Here is a 22,835-nt window from a genome sequence, read left to right as displayed (position 1 = left end):
TGCAGAAGATACCCCTTCCTACAAGTACCCACTATCATGCAGAAGATACCCCTTCCTACAAGTACTCACTATCATGCAGAAGATACCCCTTCCTACAAGTACCCACTATCATGCAGAAGATACCCCCTCCTACAAGTACTCACTATCATGCAGAAGATACCCCTTCCTACAAGTACCCACTATCATGCAGAAGATACCCCTTCCTACAAGTACTCACTATCATGCAGAAGATACCCCTTCCTACAAGTACCCACTATCATGCAGAAGATACCCCTTCCTACAAGTACTCACTATCATGCAGAAGATACCCCTTCCTACAAGTACCCACTATCATGCAGAAGATACCCCTTCCTACAAGTACCCACTATCATGCAGAAGATACCCCTTCCTACAAGTACTCACTATCATGCAGAAGATACCCCTTCCTACAAGTACCCACTATCATGCAGAAGATACCCCTTCCTACAAGTACCCACTATCATGCAGAAGATACCCCTTCCTACAAGTACCCACTATCATGCAGACTTGCAGGTTACTGTCCCATTACCAATGACTGAGTGTCCATGTTCCTAACACTATGATTGTTTGAATTAAGCAATAAAAATTATTTTCCTTAACAAACTTTACAAAATCCACAAAAAGGAGGTGGTATGCTGCATGGATATAAAGAAGATATCACATTCCCAAGGGATTAATAGAACAGATCTCAATCTGAATCCTGCACACATGTGGAACCCACCACAAACTGGGGGATTCAAGCAATTCGTATGAGTCAGGATAAGGTAAAATATGTATTTTAATGAGTAAAAATATCATTTATACTTATCCTGACTCAAAGGCTAAAGCACCCACCCAGCCGTCCCCTCTTCCCCTGTGTTTCAGACATAAGGTAAGAGAATGAGAGAGTGACATGTCACATGGTTCCGGTGTGCACATGCGGCTCAAGATATGCATTTGGGTGAGCTGTGTTTTTTCTGTTCTGTGGGAACACACATCAGGAAGTTTTCATTACCTTTCGGAAGAGCGAGAGAAACAGAAGCAATTAGTTTGAGTCAGCATAAGTATAAATGATATTTTTTGCTCTAAGGGGGCAAGAGTGGTCTGGGTGGCCCATTCGTCTAAGGCGCCGCAATTCGCTGTGCAGAGTTGCGTCCCTTGGGCACGTCAGAACCTATGATTGTAGGTTCGAATCCCGGTTCGCCCCGATTATGTTTCTAGGTTTGTCAGCACCATACCCGTGCTCGTGGGTTTCACCGAAGTGGTAAACGTCTGAGACCTGCATCTCTTTTGGCTTTCCTCCCACATTAAGCTGACACACCGCGATATAACTGGAATACTGTTAAAAGCAGCGTTAAACCCAACTCACTCACTCACTCACTTTTGCTCTAAATGATACATTTTTGAACGATATCATGATTTCTTTTCCCAATTTGCCTGCTAAGAGCACTTAGTTTGGAATCCTAGTTACATCCCTGCAATAGCTCACTGGACCCAAGGTCTGTGTGAAAGCTGTCCTTCTCCAGACCCTTGAAGACCCGGATTAGAATGGGTCTTCAGCAAAACGTTTGTCGTAAGTGGCGACTCACAGGATTGGGTGGTTAGGCTCACTGACTTGGTTGATGCATATCATCGTATCTCAATTCGTGGATTGATGCTGGTGATATCAATCACTGGATTGTCTGGTCAAGACCGCTGTCATATAGCTGGAATATTGCTGAGTGTGGTGGTAAACAATAGACAAACTGTCCATCTCTTGTCAATAAGCCAATTTGCAGTCATTATGCAGTGCAAGCTGTTGTTCAGCCATAGAAACTAACATTAAGCCCACCAGTCCTTTTATTGATTTCATAGCAGAGCCCGAGACTGCCACCATATAGCTGGAATATTGCTGAGTGTGGTGTTAAACAATAGACAAACTGTCCATCTTTTGTCAATAAGCCAATTTGCAGTCATTATGCAGTGCAAGCTGTTGTTCAGCCATAGAAACTAACATTTAGTCCACTAGTCCTTTTATTGATAACATAGCAGAGCCCGAGACCGCCGCCATATAGCTGGAATATTGCTGAGTGTGGTGTTAAACAATAGACAAACTGTCCATCTCTTGTCAATAAGCCAATTTGCAGTCATTTTGCAGTGCAAGCTGTTGTTCAGCCATAGAAACTAACATGAAGCCCACCAGTCCTTTTATTGATTTCATAGCAGAGCCCGAGACTGCCGCCATATAGCTGGAATATTGCTGAGTGTGGTGTTAAACAATAGACAAACTGTCCATCTCTTGTCAATAAGCCAGTTTGCAGTCATTATGCAGTGCAAGCTGTTGTTCAGCCATAGAAACTAACATTTAGCCCACCAGTTCTATTGATATGATAGAGTCCTTGAAAATGACAATTTCTGCTTGTCCTTATGATACCTTAACTATTGGGCATTTGGACAAGGACTATAGGACTAGTGCCAATTTCTATCGCTGTAGTTATGGTACAAATATTGTGATGTGGGAAATGCTTGCAGAGATTGAAATTAACCAAGAACATCTGCTAGCCCGAATAGTGATAACATATAGTGGCTATTACCCCCCACCCCCCAAAAAATATAAAATAAATAAAATGTTTGAAATTCAACTAGCCCTTTGGATACCCTTCATGTTAACAAAACTGGTCCTCACTATCGGACTAGTGTCAATTTCATTCCCAGACTTGACGTGTTGTACTTGCAGTCTGTATTTTAGAAGACCTACCTCACTCTTATACATTGTTTCAGGAACTGTCTGACCTTGGCAAAGACCCTCCCGCTCAATGCTCAGCTGGACCAGTAGGAGAAGATTGTGAGTAGGACCACAGTGGTGTCAACTAGTCATTGGTACTGCTCACCTGGTAGTGGTACCCTCAGCAGAAAGGGGAAATGCACAAAACAGAACAGTCTCATTTGTTAGAATTCACTGCAGTAAATGTTTTGTGGAGCATGTTATAGGCTACTAAAGTAAGAGAAACTTGTTAAATAACCAGAGCCCACCTGAGTAAAGGCTGTCCAACCTCTGAGGCTATGCATCTCTTATCTGTTAATTTATCTTGCTTAGATGAAAACAGTTTCCTGAGATACCACAGTTTGGTCAATAATCCTAACTCTGTTGGGATTCTGGGTCAGAATAGTTCCCCAACACTGGGCTCTAGAATGTTTTGGAGCCGTTGCATATTGACTCACAAGTTATCATTCACATTTGGTATCGATAGTCAGGGCTTGATTTAACTGTATAAAACATGCAGAAGTATTGAAAAGTGCAACCTTATGTTTATGTATACATACATGCACCAAGTCCAGTGCATGTCAACAAATTTCAAATTGTCTGACAAACCCTTACTTGTCTGCACAAATTGATCTTTGAAGACACTCAATATATCTACTATACTACATCACTTATCCCTGTGTTACATGTAATTTGTCATGCTTTCATTGGCTTGATGTCATGTGGGTACTTAAAGATTTTTTGCACATGCTCCTATTACGTTTTGGAGCAATGCAACACTAATGTATCATTGTATGTGATGCAAACAGCGGACCAGCCTGTTTCAACTTTGATAAATTTATGCGACCAGGGTGGGTAATGGTAATTGAATTTATTTTACGTAAATATGCAGCTATGGAGCTCTGCAAATGTATACCTTTTGGAATATCAATTATGCTGGACCAGATATGGTCATCAACACTTGATTTTTCTGTTTCAATTTCTTCATCTTGATAATAAATATGTCCGTTTGAGACATTCTAAATTACCACATTAATTGGTAACATTATAATTGGCTCTGTCTGTAAACAACATTGACCTTGGTGCACAGTACATAAATCACTAAAGTTTGTTGTATTGTTTTACAGTATTCCACTGGCAAGCAACAATAATGGGTCCGGTGAGTGAGATTTGTTTGCCTGGTCAGCTTCCTAATCACTAACCATTGCTAACTGTTGTTTGTATGGGTTTAACATTATTGTCGAGCAGTACATATATGAATAGACTATAACACTTTGGTTGATATGTAGCGATACATGATGTGCATTATCAGTAGTACCTACAGTAACTTCAATAATTCCTGTATTTTTCAGACAATATATTTATTTGTATTACAGAGATTTATCTAGGATTCCAAACTAGGTGCCCATGACATGAAAACTGAAAATTATTTGTGATGTTCAAAAGTAAAGTTTTAAATGTTCTCAATTTCATTAATTCTGAGGAATTAGCAGAGCTCCAGATAAGCTTTTGGTGTTGTGGGTATTTTACCCATGCATTTTAAAATCATTGGGTATCAGTAATTCAATCTGCGTATTCAAATTTCTGTTACCCACTAGTTTTTACAGATGTGGGTATTTAAGTTAAATATCTAAAAATACTGTTCATCTAGTCCCTGCAAACTGGTGTCGTGTGGGTTCGAGAGCTTTATAGGACTCAAAAATACCACGATACTTCCACAAGAAAGTGTGATGGCAAATGATCATGACGTAACTGTCATCGTGGAGTTTGGCAAGGTTGACGGAATGCCCGTTTATAATTCAAAATAAGTTGCTGATTTTCTAATCGAATACGCAGGGTTACTTCACAATATTTTGATGATACGCACAAGTTTTATTTTTGTAGCGTATCTGTAATGTTCGTTGCGTATTTGATACGCTTGGTTTATATTTTACTGTGTATTTCTGCATTTATGATGCGTATTTCACGCAGATACGCAGCTTATCTGGAGCTCTGAATTAGGCAATTTTAAATTCAAACTGGGAACTTTTCTTTTTCTGCATGCTTACTTCTGAATGTCTGTTCTGAAGAGTTTTGGATAAATCCCTGATGTATTAAGGCACATATCATACATCAGCTTCACAATTCAACCCCACTGATTGACTACATTGTTGTGTTTTCCTTCTCCTTCAGCCTGACAGTCCTTATCAAGGGGGGGTATTTTTCCTAACCATACACTTTCCAACAGATTACCCTTTCAAACCTCCAAAGGTGAGTACACATTGTTTTGTTGAAGGAAAATCACTGTCCCAGCTTATCACTGAGCAGTCTATTATTATGTGTGATTGTAGAAAGATGTTCCAATCACATTTTGTGCTGTTTGTTTTTTAACACAATTTCATTTGACTCTTGACACTGAGTGCAACAATGGCTGTCAGTATTAAGATTCCCATAGTCATCATACAAGTAGCTCCAGGATGCGTTTCTGCAGGATAGCAGCAGTTTGACAGGTATTACTCATATTTATACAGTGTGCACACCAGTTTCTACATTTCTACCTCCATAAACGCAAAAACAATATTGGACTCCATTCCTAAGTATTTAGCACTTATTAACTACCTAAACTTAATTCAGGAAAGGGTATAAAGGGTATTTAATTAGATGAGGTAAATTTGGTACAAAATGATCATTTTTCAGAGCTTGTTTCAAATTAGGATGATCCTAAAAATGAAGACGTTGTATTTTGTTAACTTACAAATTAGAAATAACATTGTAAATGTAAGTATAAGTAATAAAATAATATCTTGTTATTAAAATTAAAATGTTTTTGAAAAAAATACCTTCCCACTAACCTGACCACCTGCTTTTCCTGGAAGTAATGAGGGTGACTCTCAAAGCTTTGATTATGTAAGTTAGTGTGTTAGCATGCAACAGAGGGTAACTTGAAGCTTAAGGATGGACAATACAAAGGAAAGAACATGTTTTAGTGAAGATTAATACTGACAGTTGTGACAGCGCAAAAAAAAAAACACAACAAAAAAAACAACAACAACAAAAGTTGTGACAGCGCATTAGGGAATGTCACATGAAGGTGACATTACAAGTGTATTCCCTCTAGAGAACCTAGGTTCTCTGTTCTCCATCGGGCCATGGACAAGGCGTCAAGTATGATTAAGACTTGCACACATTCTGGACTGGGTCCTCCTAGCCTTCACCTCGCATGAAATTTGGGCATTGGTGTCCACGATGACACTCCACGTCAACAGCTCCATCATGGACATCGTGAGAGGGTGTTTTTGACATTGCGACACTACCTTCGCAAACTTCTACCTCTGGGGTCTGTCAGTTGAAGTCATCGTCTTTGCCCATCAACCCATTGCACCTCCATATCACCTTTGACAGGTGGGAACAGCAACTGCCGTCAAGGACGCCCATATCCCTACATGTTTTGTCTTTCTTTATACGTCATGATTGCCTTAACTCCGAAAAGATGAAACGAAGGTGAGGACAGCTGCAGTCTCTAATCTTTCGAGTACCTCCAGTTGCAATGTAATTTCGGACTCAGTCTTACCAGTAACCAGGCAATGGTGATGTATTGCGAGACTAGTGAAGTTAAACACACCTATGGGTTGGAGACAATGTGGCAGTCTAGTCTAGTCCGTGCTCTGCCCCAACCACCATATCGTAAGAGGGAGTATGCAGTGGATTCAACCCGCCATCCAGCTGTGGGATAACTGCCTACCGTTGTGGAGGGATATGTAAAACGTATAGGGAATCAGAGTATTGCCCTTGAATACATACTTCTGACACAACAGGTCATGACTGCCTACCCTCGAAGGTATGGATCAATTGTCACCTGGCCACGGCAAACAGGAAAAGATGACAAGTAGTTCAGAAGCGAGGTGTTAGGAGGGTGTGTTCAGGTGAATGTTCAACGTAGTTCTGCACTGTTATATGATCAAAGCAAGAAGGAGTAGTGCATATTGTTTTCACTGGATGAGTATCTAAATCAGGGGAATACTCTGATTCCCAATGTTTGTCCTTTCTTTTTCAGGTGGCGTTCACAACGAAAATCTATCATCCAAACATCAACAGCAATGGCAGTATCTGTTTGGATATACTCAGGTCACAGTGGTCGCCAGCTCTCACTATCTCAAAAGGTAATACTCTTCTACATTGTTGTAGTTCATCTGTAAGGGCTTTCCCTGGTTGTTCAGAAAATACAGCGGGCACAGTGGTCCAAGGTGTCGATATGTGCAGTTCAGAGTTGCATTGTTTGTCAGGATCTGCTGGTTATGGGTTTGATCCCAGACTCTTCCTGATCGTGATCCATGTCACTCGTGGTTTGTGGGTTTCACCAGAGTGATTTTGGAAGAAAATGAAAGTGTTGGACTATGACAGTTCTATGTGTCATAGATTTCATGTGTTGTAAAGCAGTGTTCATGAATGATAATGAACGCTGTAGCTCAGTGGTATGGATTTATGCTAACAGCTTGCCTCTTGGCTTGCCTGCTCCAATCCTGATAACGCTTTCAAGATCGCTGTGACCTTGCTGAGCAGAAGGTTATAACATTCACGCTGATTCCTTTCTATTTAACATGGACAGTGGCATGAACATATTTTAAAAGCAAAAACATTGTTCCAGGGTGACAACCAAGTAGTCTGAATTATTTGTACAGCTCAGTGATGGAACGTATTGAACCATTGATAAGGTTTTTATCTGATATTTTTGGCTGTTGACTGGTATGAGGCTCATGGCAAAAGGCTCTGATTGGTTCTGTTACAATGAGATAATCAAAACAATTTTGCATTGCATAATAATTGAAGAATGCATCCTGTTTTTAAGCTGATCTAAAAGGTTTAAAACTTTGATAACATTTTCTTATTACCCATCTTTAAAATCTCACACATTACTTTTTGCTTTTTTCTGTATTGTTTTCCTGAAATTTAAGAAATTTAGAATTAAAAAGGAAATAACTCCAACCCCTCTTGAAAGTGTTTTAAGATTATTTTGTGTGTATATACTGATGTAGTCAAATAAAAAATGTCTTTATGTCAACAAAATAAGACACCGGGGAAGTTTCATCATCAAACTGTAACAACAGTAGAAAGCAGTTTCCCTTTTGAAGATCTGGGGGTTAGAATGGCCTTGAGCAACCCATACTTGTTCAAAGAGGCACTTATCAGGATTAGGTGGTCAGGACCGTTGACTTGGTTGTTGCATGTCATTGCTTGTGATGTCAATCACTGGATCGTGTGGTCCAGACTTGATCTACAGACGACCGTCATTTAGCTGGAATAGTGCTGTGTGTGGCGTTAAACAACAAACAAAATAGGTAGTTCACATTCAACTAAGCATTGCTTTGAGGCACACGAGGGGTTGGGGTGGGGTTTGGGGTATGATGGAGGTGGGGTAGGGGTATGATTTTATCATGTTTCGATGCATCACAAATACAGACAGGATGATGCAATGCATGCCTACCCATGTATCTGTTCATATTTCAATTCTGTTTGAATTTTTTAAAAAGTAATATTTACAAGTTTTGATACATGGCCTCATAGCTACTCGAGATCCCTTTTCCTAACCTCAAATCATGAAGCATAATGTGCTCCAAAGTCAGTTAGAAACTCGTAGAAAGAGACTAAAGTCACCAATCACATTAGTTGCACAAACTGGTTGATATGAACAGGGCGATATGAACATTGAGAATTTCACTCAAAAAACAGTTCAAGTTATGTATTGATTCATTCCATATCGTGACTTGAGAATTTCAATATGTATTGTGTGAGGTGAGTTAATTATGTCATGAAAGAATGGGGATGTTTGACCTCCAAGGATGACCAACAGCCTGAACTATTAGAAAAGGTGTTGGAATTCTGAGTTTGAAGAATAGGGCCACGGGTGCAGATTTGTCCTTTGGGACGCCAGAAACCTATGATTGTGGGTTCGAATCCCGGTTTGCCCCTATTATCTTTCTAGGTTTGCCAGCACCATACCCGTGCTCATTGGTTTCACCGAAGTGGTTAACCTCTGAGACCTGCATCTCTTTTGGCTTTCCTCCCACATTAAGCTGACTCGCCATGATATAACTGGAATACTTTTAAGAGCGACGTTAAACCCAACTCATTCACTCACTCACTCACTGTGTTAGAATAGGTCCCCAGTAATCTGTGCGGGTTGAAAGAGGTGACTTACTGGATCAGGTTGTCAGATTTAGTGACTTGGTTGATTGCATGTCATCGTACCCCGACCATCACTGGAAGTCTGGTCCAAGTCACAGTCATTTAGCTAGAATATTGCTAAGTGACAATAACTGGCTAAATCTACTGTAGAAAGAAGTTATCCCAAATAGTGTCAGAAAATGGAGCTTTTGGATGCGCACAGACACTTGGAATTGCCGACAAGGTCTGACAACCGCAGTATCATGTTGGACGAGGTCTGTTGACTAAACATGTTGGACCAGGGCTGTTGGCAAAACATGTTGGACCAGGGCTGTTGACAAAACATGTTGGACCAGGTCTGTTGACAAAACATGTTGGACCAGGTCTGTTGGCAAAACGTGTTGGACCAGGTCTGTTGACAAAACATGTTGGACCAGGTTTGTTGGCAAAACATGGACCAGGGCTGTTGACAGAACAAGTTGGACCAGGTCTGTTGACCAAACATGTTGGACCAGGGCTGTTGACAGAACAAGTTGGACCAGGTCTGTTGGCAAAACATGTTGGACCAGGTCTGTTGACAAAACATGTTGGACCAGGTCTGTTGACTAAACATGTTGGACCAGGGCCGTTGACAAAACATGTTGGACCAGGTCTGTTGACAAAACATGTTGGACCAGGGCTGTTGACAGAACATGTTGGACCAGGTCTGTTGGCAAAACATGTTGGACCAGGTCTGTTGACAAAACATGTTGGACCAGGTCTGTTGACAAAACATGTTGGACCAGGTCTGTTGACAAAACATGTTGGACCAGGGCTGTTGACTAAACATGTTGGACCAGGGCCGTTGACAAAACATGTTGGACCAGGTCTGTTGACAAAACATGTTGGACCAGGGCTGTTGACAGAACATGTTGGACCAGGTCTGTTGGCAAAACATGTTGGACCAGGTCTGTTGACAAAACATGTTGGACCAGGGTTGTTGACAAAACATGTTGGACATGTGCTTTGATGTCAGTGGTTTTGTGGTCACTATTGATGTACTGTATTCGCCATATTAAGAGCCGTGCTCTGATATGTGCCCCTGACCAGTTTTTAGACCAATATGAAAGTAACTTTTGTAAACGCTCTCAAAAAAGACAGAAAATGTACTTGTAAGTCCTTATTGTCTGGTCCAGACTCTATTATTTACAGACCGCCGTCATATAGCTGGAATATTGCTGTGTGCGGCGTTAAACAACAAACAAAAAACTTACAACTTCTGTTTGCCCCATTCCATAAGGTCTGCTTTACCAACTCACCGATATTTACAGCAACCACAATCATATTACCGCTATTGACACCTTGAAACGAACCTGTGTTGACAGAAAATTGATGCATATATCATAAATGCAATATTTTGACTTGTTAAAAGTAGTATTTGTTGTAGTTTGACGATTAAATGATAACATTGTTTCTGGGATGGAAGTAGCAAGATCGCTTGAAACCTTAACAGTGATTTTTCTAATTGTTCCATGCAAAAAAAGTATCCGATAACACACAAAAGTGGTACCGCATAGTCCAGGTTATGGTCATCATTATTTTGAAGATATATAGTAAAACCTGCAATTATAATAACTCGACATCGACATCAGAACTTGGACGTTTTATAGAAAACATTTTTCCTTGTGAAAGTTAACTTGAATAAGAAATGAATTATCTTATTTGCCCCCCTGTCAAAAAAAAGTTAACTAAGGCCTTGGTACTTTATTAAAAACTAGATTTGGGGGGCTTATTGCCACAGGTGCAGACTGTTCTCCTCACCCCTGCCTGTTGCTCATCTATGTACCACTGTTGTTTTTCTATTGAAAATGACTTTCTTTATTCCAGTGCTTTTATCAATCACTTCACTTCTGACCGATCCGAACCCAGATGATCCACTAGTTCCTGAAATAGCTCGCTTGTACAAAACAGACAAGAAAAAATATAATAAACTTGCAACGGATTGGACCCAAAAATATGCAACCTAATTGTTACATGTCTGAGGAGAGAGCAGAACTATTTTCTTGACAGATTTTTTCTTATAAGTTGCCATTTAACATATATATACCAGTTGGTGGGGTTTAAACTTGTAGCTCATGGCCTGTACGCATGGTTTGTCTAAAGAAGGAGTGCTTTAATTCAAAAGGGAATTTATGTTTCTTACCACTCAAACTTCACCCCCAGGCCAGGCTGAGTAAGTGACATTTTAGTCACACTAACTGAACCGGAACCTGGAAGCTTTTAAGATAGTTGCTGTACTCTTGATCATGTTTTTTTTGGTTATGTAAGATCAAATGGCCAAGTTGGAATATCTTCTCAATTGTTTGATTCATAGTTGATATATTTGAGCCATTAGTTTAGTTAAGGGGACTCACTTTGGGGATCAACAAGACTAAGGGTAATGGGTCCCATTGGCTCCCACATCAATCTGTCCAGTGAGGCTTTTCAGAACCAAACTTAAGTTATTTTGTTTTACCTTTTAGCATGCTGTAATTTAGATCCAAAGATGACTGAATTAAAACCGTGAGAAAATAGATTCTGTGTTGGATTGAAAATAATCTTGTTTTGAGAACCTTATTGCTTGTATTTGTAAAAGTATTCCTTTTCAAGAACTATTAGGAAATTAATAAATCAGCGCTTTGGTGAACAAAATATTTTGCTTCCCTCATCCTGGCAACTTTAGTCTGCCTCTTCAAAATATAAGGGGAAAAATTACTGTTATTGAGCTTATTCTGTGGTAGGAATGTTTCTAAGACTAAAAAGACTTGAAAGATAATGTTTGGAGTACATATATTTTCTGTTTCATATTTATTTACTCTCAACTCAAAATACCAAAGTTGGTGTTTGGAATGGTGTGTTTTCACGAACAGATGGTGTCAATACAGATATTTATTGTCAATATTACTGAAAAGTGTCTGCAGCTTTAACTGTGATGTTATGATTTGCCTCTCTGTATTGTCGTGGTAATTTTCTGCCATCTCCACACTGGGTAAATCTGCCATAAAGAATTTGTACCCTTGGTGTTTCAATAAAGCTGAAAGAAATATTTCTGGGTTCATCGGTTTTGATTTGAAGACAAACAGCGATCTTTTCAAGGAAAAATAAATAACGTTGAGAAAAAGATTGTACACCAACAGCTCTGAGTGAATGTGTTTATATAAAAAGGAAACCAAATAGAAACTGAAACACTAAGCAAAGTTTATGTCATTGCATAAATTGACAAAATATTGATTTTCGAATATGATACTCAACTAAATGTTTGAACCTTGAACACCTGGGCCACGAAGTTTTACAGAAGGTCCATATCGACATCTTCCGTATGTCTGTGTTAAAGTATGGAAGGTTTGATAAACATTGTGGGCCCTGTTTTAAAGGGTCACGGAGGTGATAATGCAACACTTGCTTCTCAGATAACTTTTGAACATACTTGCTGCATTTGTTGTAGTGCAGCCTTCTTGTGTGTGTGGATTGCTATGTGAGTCTGATATTTGCTCCCCTTCTTTATTTAATTGATATGTAAAGTGCAAGGGGAGCTTCATTCCTGTTGACAGATCTAAGAACTAAGATATTTTATAGACCGGCATGTGTTAAGAATGTGTTTGTTCTCGAACATACTCCCATAGGAATTTACATTGCATCAATGCTGCATCACATGACATACGCGCGAAAACCCATAAACAATACTTTATATTGCAAATAATGTCCCTACAATGCTGAACTCCTCTTCAAAAGGTTCAAATTTAAAGCTGTTGTGTTAACATTCAGTGCAGTAGTCCAGCCAGTAAACATCACTTTATCTATTTCCTTATGTTCTGACGTGACTCTTGTTTTTCAGATGTTTACTTTGTTCTGTGACATTTGAGAGGTTACCATGGTTACATATATTTATACTAAGCTAATGACTTAGATAATGACTATTCATGTTAGCTAACTGAACTACTTGAAGAAGGTTGTGTTTTGACATGGCGAGTTTAAGATAATTAAATCACAAGAGATCACAGGTTCATCCATGAATTCATTGCTATGACCGTTCATTTGCCATTTTCTCAACTCATATCTGCATTTGCTTTAACTAAATAATAAGAATCATGAATTTGAAGAGTATGTATTCCCATGTCGTTAATAAAAGTAAAATTACATTCACAGTTCTTCCTTCAAGAAATAGACCAGTGAAGATCCGGGGTAGATTATCCTTAGCAATCCATGCTTGCCGTAAAACGTGACTATGCTTGTCATAAAAGGCGACTGAAGGGTTCGGGTGGTCAGGCTTGCTGACTGAGTTGATGCATGTCATCGATCCCACATTGCGAGTATCGATGCTAATGATACCAATCATTGGATTGTCTGGTCCAGATTCGATTATTTACAGACCGCTGTCATATAGCTGGAATATTGCTGTGTGCGGTGTTAACCAACCAACCAACCTTCCTTGGAAGTTTGATGTTGGAAATATGAACTAAACAATAAAATGGTACAGATTATTTAAGTCTTTGGTGACGACTCATTTCTGGTTCCGCTGTGTTGCTACTGATAACCCACCTCTAGCTTTGCTGTTTTGGGTCATGAATATGTATTTTGGATTCTGATCATATGGAAGTAACTGTTCTCTTTAGAGTTATGTGGCCTTCCTAACTTACACAATTGATATCTTTCATTATGTGGGATAGAAGCAAGATGTTTTTCAGGGTCTGTTTATCTTCTTAGTTTATTTTACAACATCAGCTGGCTGCTAAAGCATGTCATGGTTGATTTCTTGTACATCTGAAAACAAATAACATTCAATATTTTCTCACAAATCTTTACATATAATACATTTATATCAACATCGTAACATGGGGGATTTGTTATTATCCCAGCATTTTGTATTTTGTAACTGACTTGGTATGAGAAGTAAAATATCCGATGATTCTCAGTGTTCATTACTGAAACTGGAAAAGTAGGGGCCCAATGATCCCTACCTTTCTAAGAATTGGGAAAATTTGATGAAACCAGGGGAAACAAATAAATTTGAAGTAAAGACAGAAAACTTAGAGAATACTGTTCGTCAGGAATTAGACTTTTGAGTGTCACTTTAGGTATTCACATGTGACGTTTTCACTTTTCACATGTTATTTATTGACTTTTTAAAGAGAGTTCATTCTTCCAGTCAGAGTTACAGAATTCGTACTTTCTTCAGTTCTTTTAACGGTCATGTTCAAGAAAATTGTTAGCTCAACACAGGACATCAGCACTTTCTCAGCAAAAAAATAACTTCAAAACCAAAAAATGTCAATTGTAAATTACTTTATAAATTACTTTATAATTTTCATTGTTAACACAGAAGATTAACACTTCAGTTCAAAATTTAATAAATGTGGCCTCTTCGTCTACTTTTTTTTTTATATGCCATGAAAAATGAGTGACATGGGAAACGAGATCGTGAAATGAAAGATTAAAGCTGATTGGGCCGAGTGATGTAAGGGAGATAACTATCATTCACAGAAGTTATTATTCCAGCCAATCAAAACATCCATTAAATTGCAGCAGTCATTCGGAACATATAGCTAAGACTATCATTACTGATGCGGACTAATGGCTTTCGAAGCTACAATAAAGGATTAATGTATGCCAATTGCGAAAATGTGTTCACTTCCGATTTTGACATAGATTGATAAAAATTAATTTTGAATTAAAATCAATAGTCGGGGTACTTAACAAAAATGTATTAAAAATTTGTTTTTTATGTTGCACCCTTTGGGTGCAGGGATATTTATTCTAGTGTAATTAGGAATTGTATGTGTAAAAGTCCCCGTAGAAATGGATGCTGGACTCGTGTTTAACCAGTATGTAAGTCTAGTAAACTTATTAATTTCTCCTGGTCTAGTAAGATATAAAACTAAAATCTACTGAAAACAATGCCACGTTCGGGTTAGTTGACTCGAAAGCATTTGTCACAGAATAACCTGAGTTGTTAGTGTACATCCATGTGACAGTTCATCAAATGTAATGCCTGGAACACACTGGGTGAATTCTATTCTCTCTTACCCCCTGACATGGTGGACAATATTTTCCTTTTTTGAAGAGTTTTGAAAAGGCCATCTTTTCTTTTGTTTAAGTATTTGTTTTACAGCTAGTGTTCTCAGACCAAAGGGTCTGTGGTCAAGATAATACATAAGACTAAAATATGAAAAATATTTATTTTTTAATTATTTTTTTTATTTTATTTTTATTTATTATTATTTTTTTTTAATGATTTCTTATTTGTATTAACTGCAGACATTAAGGGAAAATTGAGTAAGAGAAATTTAAATCATGAGCATCGATCCACGCAATTGGGACCGATGACATGCGTTTACCAAGTCAGTGAGCCTGATCACTCGTTCCAGTATTCGCCTCTTACAACAAGCATTGTCGCCTTGTACAGCAAGCATGGGTTGCAGAAGACCTATTCTACCCTGGGTCTTCACAGGTCTATAAGTTTTATGTGAAGTTATTGATATGCTAAAGGTATTTTTTATGTCGGACACATCGTTAAGTGAATAATATGAAAGGAAGCATATTAGCATATTAGGCAGATTGAAACTATGCAGACGGCTAAGTGACAGTTAGAAATCATTTATTCCAAGAAGTAAAAAACAACTCACATACTACATTAAATCCTTTATGTGCTGTAACCATTTGAGAGCTCGGTACTATTTCATCCCCACTTAAAACTACACATCTCCCTGATTACCAGATATAAAGGAAACCACTTGTTTACTTTCATGGAGAAGTGATCTTGGTATTATTATTATTATTATAAATTATTGTTGTTATTATTATTATTATTATTATTATTATTATGTAACTTGATGCAGAGATGATTATCATTAGGTTTTACTACAGGGAGAATGCAGTTTCAGGGAATGATGTTGACACTAGACTTCTCAAGAGTGGTCGCTTCCAGTAGTCAGGGCTCTATTTAAGGAACTTGATGTAACTAGCCCCAGATGCATTTTGCCATGACAACATAGTTGCACCAGACAAAACCAGGTTGCACCCTGGTCCCATAAATTTATCAAATTTGAAACATAGATGCATAAACTGGTCTAAATAGGTCAAGTCTCGGATCTCTGATGACTGTGTCACGTGTCATGAATTACACTTAACACAGGGATTAGTGATGTAGTTTGCTTAATAAAGCATAGAGATATTGATTGTGTTCAAAGATCGCACAAGTAAGGGTCAGTCAGACACAAATGTAAAAAAAATTTTTAAAAATTACATGCACTTGGTGCATGTTGACAAATATAAGGTTGCATTTTTCAATAAAAGATTACGCCGTCATATAGCTGGAATACTGCTGAGTGCAGCGTAAAACAACAAACCAACCAATAATAGATTACACTGGTGCATGTTGTATATAGTTAAATCGAGCCCTGTTGAATTAGTTTAGTGATAAATTTTGACTTCATCATTCCATAGATTTAACTTGATACTCAACAATATACCATGATATAGGGAATGTCAAATTAACAATTATGGATACATTAATCAAGGAAAGTAACTTGTGTGTCTGGTGTGTCCTGTTCCGTTATTTCACATTTGTCTGGTGTTGGAATGAATACCTGTTTAAAACAGTTCCATGCAGCTTAGTCTGGCTGCCTTCAAGTACTGTGTGGCAATGACTATGAAACTCGTTGTTGAGTGTTTTCTATGCTTAGGCAAATTTACTGCATTCTACCACTGAAGTATTTTCTTTTCTTTTTTTCCAGTCCTTTTATCAATCTGTTCCCTTCTCTGTGACCCGAATCCAGATGACCCACTTGTTCCTGATATAGCGCGAATGTTCAAAACGGACAAATCCAAATATAACGATTTAGCAAAGGAATGGACAAGGAAGTATGCAATGTGAATTCCTCGCTGTCGGAGGAAGATCATATCCCTGAATTGCAGAGCACAGCTGTTTGAAACAGACTGTGATCGAAGTAAATCTTCTTATGTCACAGGCCTTATTGACATTGTCGCAAACAGAACTGTTCTGTGCATTAGTTCTGATAGAGGATAACAAATGCCACAGATGGTCTGTTTAAAGTGGCCTGATAATGTATAACTTCAGACATACTAAATTTCTACATGCAATGGCCTGTTTTGGTATTGTACCTTTCAGTAACATGTCACTGTTCAAATTAAGAGGATTGGAAAAGTTCTCTAACACTTTAAATCACTTAAAACATTTGTATTATTCAATATGACCAAGTGTTAGGCTGTTTGAGACTGTAATTTATTGTATGTTTTATCTTTGTGTGAATTAAAAACTATTGTGATTAAACTTATTTGATTAATTGAGAGTTGGGGAATTTTTTGCTGGGAAATAACAGTGATCTTGACAGGAAGCCTTGCATACTGTCACAAGCAAGGGGAATAAGCCACTGCTTCTCTCCATCGGTGTCAGTATGGATACTGTCCATTCTATTAGGTACCGTTATTGTGTAACCATGTATGATCAATATTTAGTTTCATCATCTAATATGCACTCTACTGTAATTGTAATGGTCGCCTTTACTGTACACAGACAATATGTTCTTTAAACTGCATACCTCGTCTCTTCATATTGCATTTGAATTCCATTGGTATTTATTTTACATTTCTCAAGAATGGTTATAGTCAGAATAAGATAAAAAAAAATCAGTTAATACTCGTCCTCATTTTAAAATAAAAACAACATCTCCTGTAGTTGAGGTCACAGTCACCAGCTGTCCATTCTAAGGTTGAAGTGCTCTTGGAATGATCATGTAGATTTCTTACCATTTCTGCAGGATAATACACATTGTTAGTTTGGAAACAATAATGTGTGTGTAGATCCTTAACCATACCTGATCCTTCTGACATGGAACTTCATGGTTGTCACAAGTCTGCAAAAATGTTCTGGTACCGTGTTGCCATCTACCTGATGGTAAAAGTGATAGCCCACAAGGAATCGTGACCAGATCTTCCTGCATTCTTGGAGTAGTGGGATTTAAATATGTACATTTTGAATCCTTCTAAATGAAATAATGGGCTATAACTGTAACTCTACTGATTTTGAGTATGGTTAGGGGCGGTCAGGTAGCCTAGTGGTTAAAGCGTTCGCTCGTCACGCCAAAGACCTGGGTTCTATTCCCGACATGGGTACAATGTGTTAAGCCCATTTCTGGTGTCCCTCGCCGTGATATTGCTGGAATATTGCTAAAAGCGGCCTAAAACCATACTCACTCATTTGAGTATGGTTAAACCCTGGACATCTCATCTTGTCATCATCATAATAGTACCAGCAAACACACGCCACAAACTCACTTGCTAAATTGAATCAATATTGATCCTACTTTGTCGCTTTACCAAACATGAACCTCTGCTGAATATATGTGCAGAATGGGCAGGAGGCATGAAATCTTATCTGATAACTGGAAGGTAATGATCATAGGAGCTACAATGCTTTTCAGTATTGAAATTGCTTCAAATTTGATTGGAGAGGAAACTGTCTGATAAGGCCAATGTTTTTATGTCAATTACTAGCACAGCAGCTATAGGAGGTAATCTGAAATACTAATCTTTATTTCCCCAACATTAGCCCTCATTTTACTGAATATGGACTTGAAATAGTCATTTGTCTTTTTCAATACTTGTCATATGATAGTAAGTTTGGAAGCTTTTCAGTTGGATGTTGTTTATTGAATGTCTCTTGTCATCCTACAGAAATAATACTGATGGATATGATGTCAATTTAACTCTGATCCGAAGGTTCATGAGAGCTGATGTCATGGCATGTTGTCAGTCGGTCTGTTGTAAATCTGACATCTCTGAAAAATCCTTCAAAGCTGATACTAGCAGTGGTGTAAAAATGTTGCTCATAGAAACTGGTTTTAACTCTGCTAGCATTTCTTTGACATCTCTCAAGTCACTGTGTTTCTAATCTGACTTTGGTGTACATAGATATCCCCAGGTTTGAAAAATAGGGGGGATATAGTGATCAACATGTCCAGAGCTGAACACCAAACCCAATAAATATTTCTTGCTGCAACTTTCTTCATATAGATCAGTCTGGTGGGAATCTAGTGCCTCTTTATTTGGCATTTTAAATATACTGCATTGTTTTTTTCTCCAATGAACTAACGATATCCTATGGCCATTAACCAAAAGTGGGATAGAAGTAGCCTAACTCCATTTCTGATTTGAACCAGACAAGGGGAATGTGTCACCTCATGATTCTTTTTTGTAGTGTCTGTATATGTTCACCGAAACCTGATCTAAGTTTAAACATGAATATACCGTTTTCGACGTAATAAGCGCCCACGGCGATATTTGCTGACATATAGGCAAGTAAACAATCCTAATTTGCACCCCTTCCGATTGATCAATGTACACAAGACTTATTTATTCGCGTATAATACAACTCGTGTGTTATATGCATCCTTACATGTAGTTATGAGCAATTAAATTCTGGAAAAATATATGTCATACATTTACATTTCAGGCTGTCACCATAAACCACGAAATATATCTTTCAACTTTTTTTCACCAACATAATATTCTAATAAGAGCCCCCCCTATTTCTAATTTTGAGAGCACCCTGGGCCCTTATTACGTTGAATACGGTAACCAGTATTCTGTCATTTGGACTGTCCTGAGAAGCTACAGGTGAAGTTATCCAGAGAAAAAACATTACAAAGCACATTCTGGACACAAAAGGTTCAGATCAAGTTCAATTTGTAGATTTTTCAACTTATGAATAATTACAATAACCAACCAACACAAACAGAATAAAGTTGGTCAATCTTATTAGCCACATTACATTTCTGAAATATATTGATGTTAATTACCACTTTATTGTTTTAGACTGGTCAAGAAAAATTGAACATGTCAACAATACCTATACAACAAAGGCATTGAACTTTGAAAATATCCGACAAATTCCAATTTCATTCCAAAAGGGTTGAAGGTCCCAGCATGTTCTTTGCGTTCTTCATAGAGAATATATATATATTGCTGTGATAAAATGGACATATGGAACTGGTGCTACTGTTTAAACTTGTGACCTGCCATTGTATTTATCTGTAGCTCAAATCTTGCAAGTTAATATTGCATTGCACATTCAGTGAAAATGTTTGTTGAATAAAATCGATTACAACCAATGAAAAGGGAATCACAGCAGTTATTTTGACACATTTGTTCCACATATAGTAAATATTAACTGAATAAAAGGCAATATTAGGTTTGACTTTTGGTAAAAGAGTAACGTAACAAAGACAGTTTACCTATTATGTACTTGTCACAAAGTTAAGTTGTTTAGTGTGCATTGGAACTCAGCATTTGTTTCTGATAGGAATGTTGACCATTGTCCTAATGCGCCCCTTTCACAACGACCACGAATATCCCAAATCAGCCCAAATCAGAAACTTTCAAAATTCATGATGAGTCGGCCAATAATGCAAACTTTTGTGGCTAATTGGGTTTAAAAATAAGAAGAATGTCAGGAATGGGTTAAGAAACATGTACGAATTACAAGATTCATCTAAGGATCATGCACGAATTGTAAGAATAACCTACGACTGAGTTAGAATATGCCGTATGTTCTTCTTACTTAATTCTTACATGATTCGTAGTTGACTCGGGACATTCGTGGCTGTTTCAGGGTGTTTTTGGGTTGAGGACAAGACATTTTGGGAGCCACTAATCGCTAAGAATAGCCAAGAATGCAAAAGAATTGATTACGAAGCTGTTACTGAACATTAGAATAAATTACGAATTGATTACGATACAGCCATGAAATTACAGTTTGGGGACCCTTCCATGAAAAATTTTGACAAAGAAAAACTTTCTCGCAGATTCGACAAACTCCCGCAAACTGTATGGATGTTAGGGAATCAAATAAGAATCATTTAAGAACTTCAAGAAATGATTGAGATTTATCTATGAACTTTCCTGTTCGGGGTGCTTCGGGATATATCGTGGTCATAGTGAAATGGTAAGTCTAAAGAAATGAAATGTGTTCTTTATTCTGGAGATACTGTTCCTGGAATTGCATGGCTTTTATTCATTATTTGCTCTTGGCGCATCACCATTGTCTGCTATTTGAATGAATTTGATCATTGAAGCTGAACTTTTTTTCTTTTTTGGATGAAGCTGGTTGACCTTCAGTGTATATTTATGTGGTCAGGTTTGCTGAATGCCTTTCTGATTTTTTTGCGTGTGTAAAACTGGGCAACTGCTTGTATGTTTTTTCAACATAATTACTTGTAGGAACTTGCCAGTGAAAGGTTTTAAGTTGATAATTAACAATTCAAATAGTAGGCTTTAAACATTTTACCCATATTCAAATCAAATGAATTGACTTAATTGCAAACACTTCAGCAAGTACACTCTCAGCTCTAGACACTCAACTACCGTATTTGCAAATTAATATTTTGATGATGAATTTTCATCCTTTTAAAAAAACAATCGATCTTTGATATAATGACATTGATGCTGACAACTGCCCAAAGTAGATTCTTAAGCTGTTATATACATTCCGATGAGCTGAAGTGCAGTGTCATTTTCATTTTCCAAACTTAATCCGAAAAGGAGCAGGCAGGCAATATAAACAGTCATCTCCCTTATGTTCATTCTCCCATGGCTTTTGACTCGGGAAACAAAATCTTGTACAAAATGTCGCCGAAATGAACTTTCTTTAATTCACAACCAATGCCTTTTCAGTCACCTCATCTTTTGGGAATTGCTCTTTTGTAAGTTTACATGAATACTTATCATTGCAAGTTCTCACATTTCAACACTTTTCTTTAGCACTAAAGCCTATTTTCTTCGTTCCAGTGCTTTTATCTATCTGTTCCCTTCTCTGTGACCCGAACCCAGATGACCCACTTGTTCCAGAAATAGCACGAATGTTCAAATCAGACCCTGGAAAGTATGTTTCAACAGCAAGGGAATGGACGAAGAAGTATGCCATGTGATAAGCGGTTATGGAGAGGACACGATTACCAAAACGACTGCATCTGCAGTAGGAGTAAAATGTCATCAGTCATGGACATTTTGTAGCATTGTGAATGTTTGGAGTAAACCTCTCTAGGACGTTAGCTAAAATGGGAATATCCTTGTCATGACATATTCACCCCACTCCTTCCCAGAGAGGCTTATTCTGGGTGAGAACTCTTCCATTTAATTGGTCATTTGTTTCATAGTGTCCATTTATCAATAGTATTTGTGATAATGGAAAAAATTCTTTGCTTCAACTTTGAATTAAATTTGCAAACAAATGATCACACCAATGTTACATTTCTTTGAAATATTAGCATGTTTGTTCCTGGCTAAAAAGGTGAATATCCCCGCGAAATTTAATGTTATATGTGTATTAAGTAATTCTGCTGGCAAGTGAAAGTGCTATTGATCAAGGCTATAGTGCTATGATGAAGAACCTATATTATCCGTCAGGTGGCCTGTTGTTTTGATTTCTTGTGTATTATTAGTCAGTGTCATGTCAAAATTATCATAATTGTTAACCTGCGTTTCTACTGTGTTCTTTGCGCACCGATCATACTCTATATGTTTTTGACATTAATTTTAGAAATATATTTGCAGTATCTTTTGGCACAGTTATTAACTATCATCTGGAACCCTTCTGATCCAAGATTTCAAAGGGCAATGGCGCCAACTTTGGGTCTATCTGATGCTACAGGATAGAATCAGACTTGCAAAGTTGAACGTAATTACTGTCACTCAGAAAGACTAGTCAAGAGAGAAAGGAAACAAATTATTAAGAAAAATCAAATGTTAGGGAGCAGATAGCATGATGAGTTGGTTGTTTGGATTCAGGTGTGGTTATGGCTATAGAGTTTGAACTTCGTATTACCAGCTGTGATGAGATAGACCTGATACATACGTCTGAAAAGGAATGGTTGATAGGTTAAGGATGGCTATTTAAAAAAGTCATATTAAAGTAGCTGCA

General features: G+C 37.8%; 1 protein-coding gene across 3 annotated transcripts in view; it reads left to right on the top strand.

Moving 5' to 3' along the window:
• LOC139469745 (ubiquitin-conjugating enzyme E2-17 kDa) overlaps nucleotides 1-22,326 on the top strand; it is a 31,845-nt gene extending 9,519 nt beyond the window's left edge. Inside the window, exons 2-6 of one of the 3 annotated variants that reach the window (XM_071252016.1) lie at nucleotides 2,758-2,821; nucleotides 3,868-3,899; nucleotides 4,913-4,990; nucleotides 6,774-6,879; nucleotides 21,704-22,326. In XM_071252016.1, coding sequence (XP_071108117.1) covers nucleotides 2,758-2,821; nucleotides 3,868-3,899; nucleotides 4,913-4,990; nucleotides 6,774-6,879; nucleotides 21,704-21,843 — 420 coding nt within the window. In that variant the 3' untranslated portion in view covers nucleotides 21,844-22,326. Of the gene's footprint in view, nucleotides 1-2,757; nucleotides 2,822-3,867; nucleotides 3,900-4,912; nucleotides 4,991-6,773; nucleotides 6,880-10,747; nucleotides 13,107-16,632; nucleotides 17,203-21,703 lie in introns of those variants that run through there. The other 2 variants (XM_071252014.1, XM_071252015.1) reach the window with 2 other exon arrangements.
• The last annotated feature ends 509 nt before the right edge of the window (nucleotides 22,327-22,835 follow it).

The sequence above is a fragment of the Haliotis cracherodii genome, unplaced genomic scaffold, assembly GCF_022045235.1.
Source record: "Haliotis cracherodii isolate W230 unplaced genomic scaffold, xgHalCrac1.p SCAF_2, whole genome shotgun sequence".
Classification (NCBI taxonomy): Eukaryota; Metazoa; Mollusca; class Gastropoda; order Lepetellida; family Haliotidae; genus Haliotis; species Haliotis cracherodii.
The sequence above is the reverse complement of the archived record's forward strand: the minus strand, read 5'-3'. Positions and strand labels throughout refer to the sequence as shown.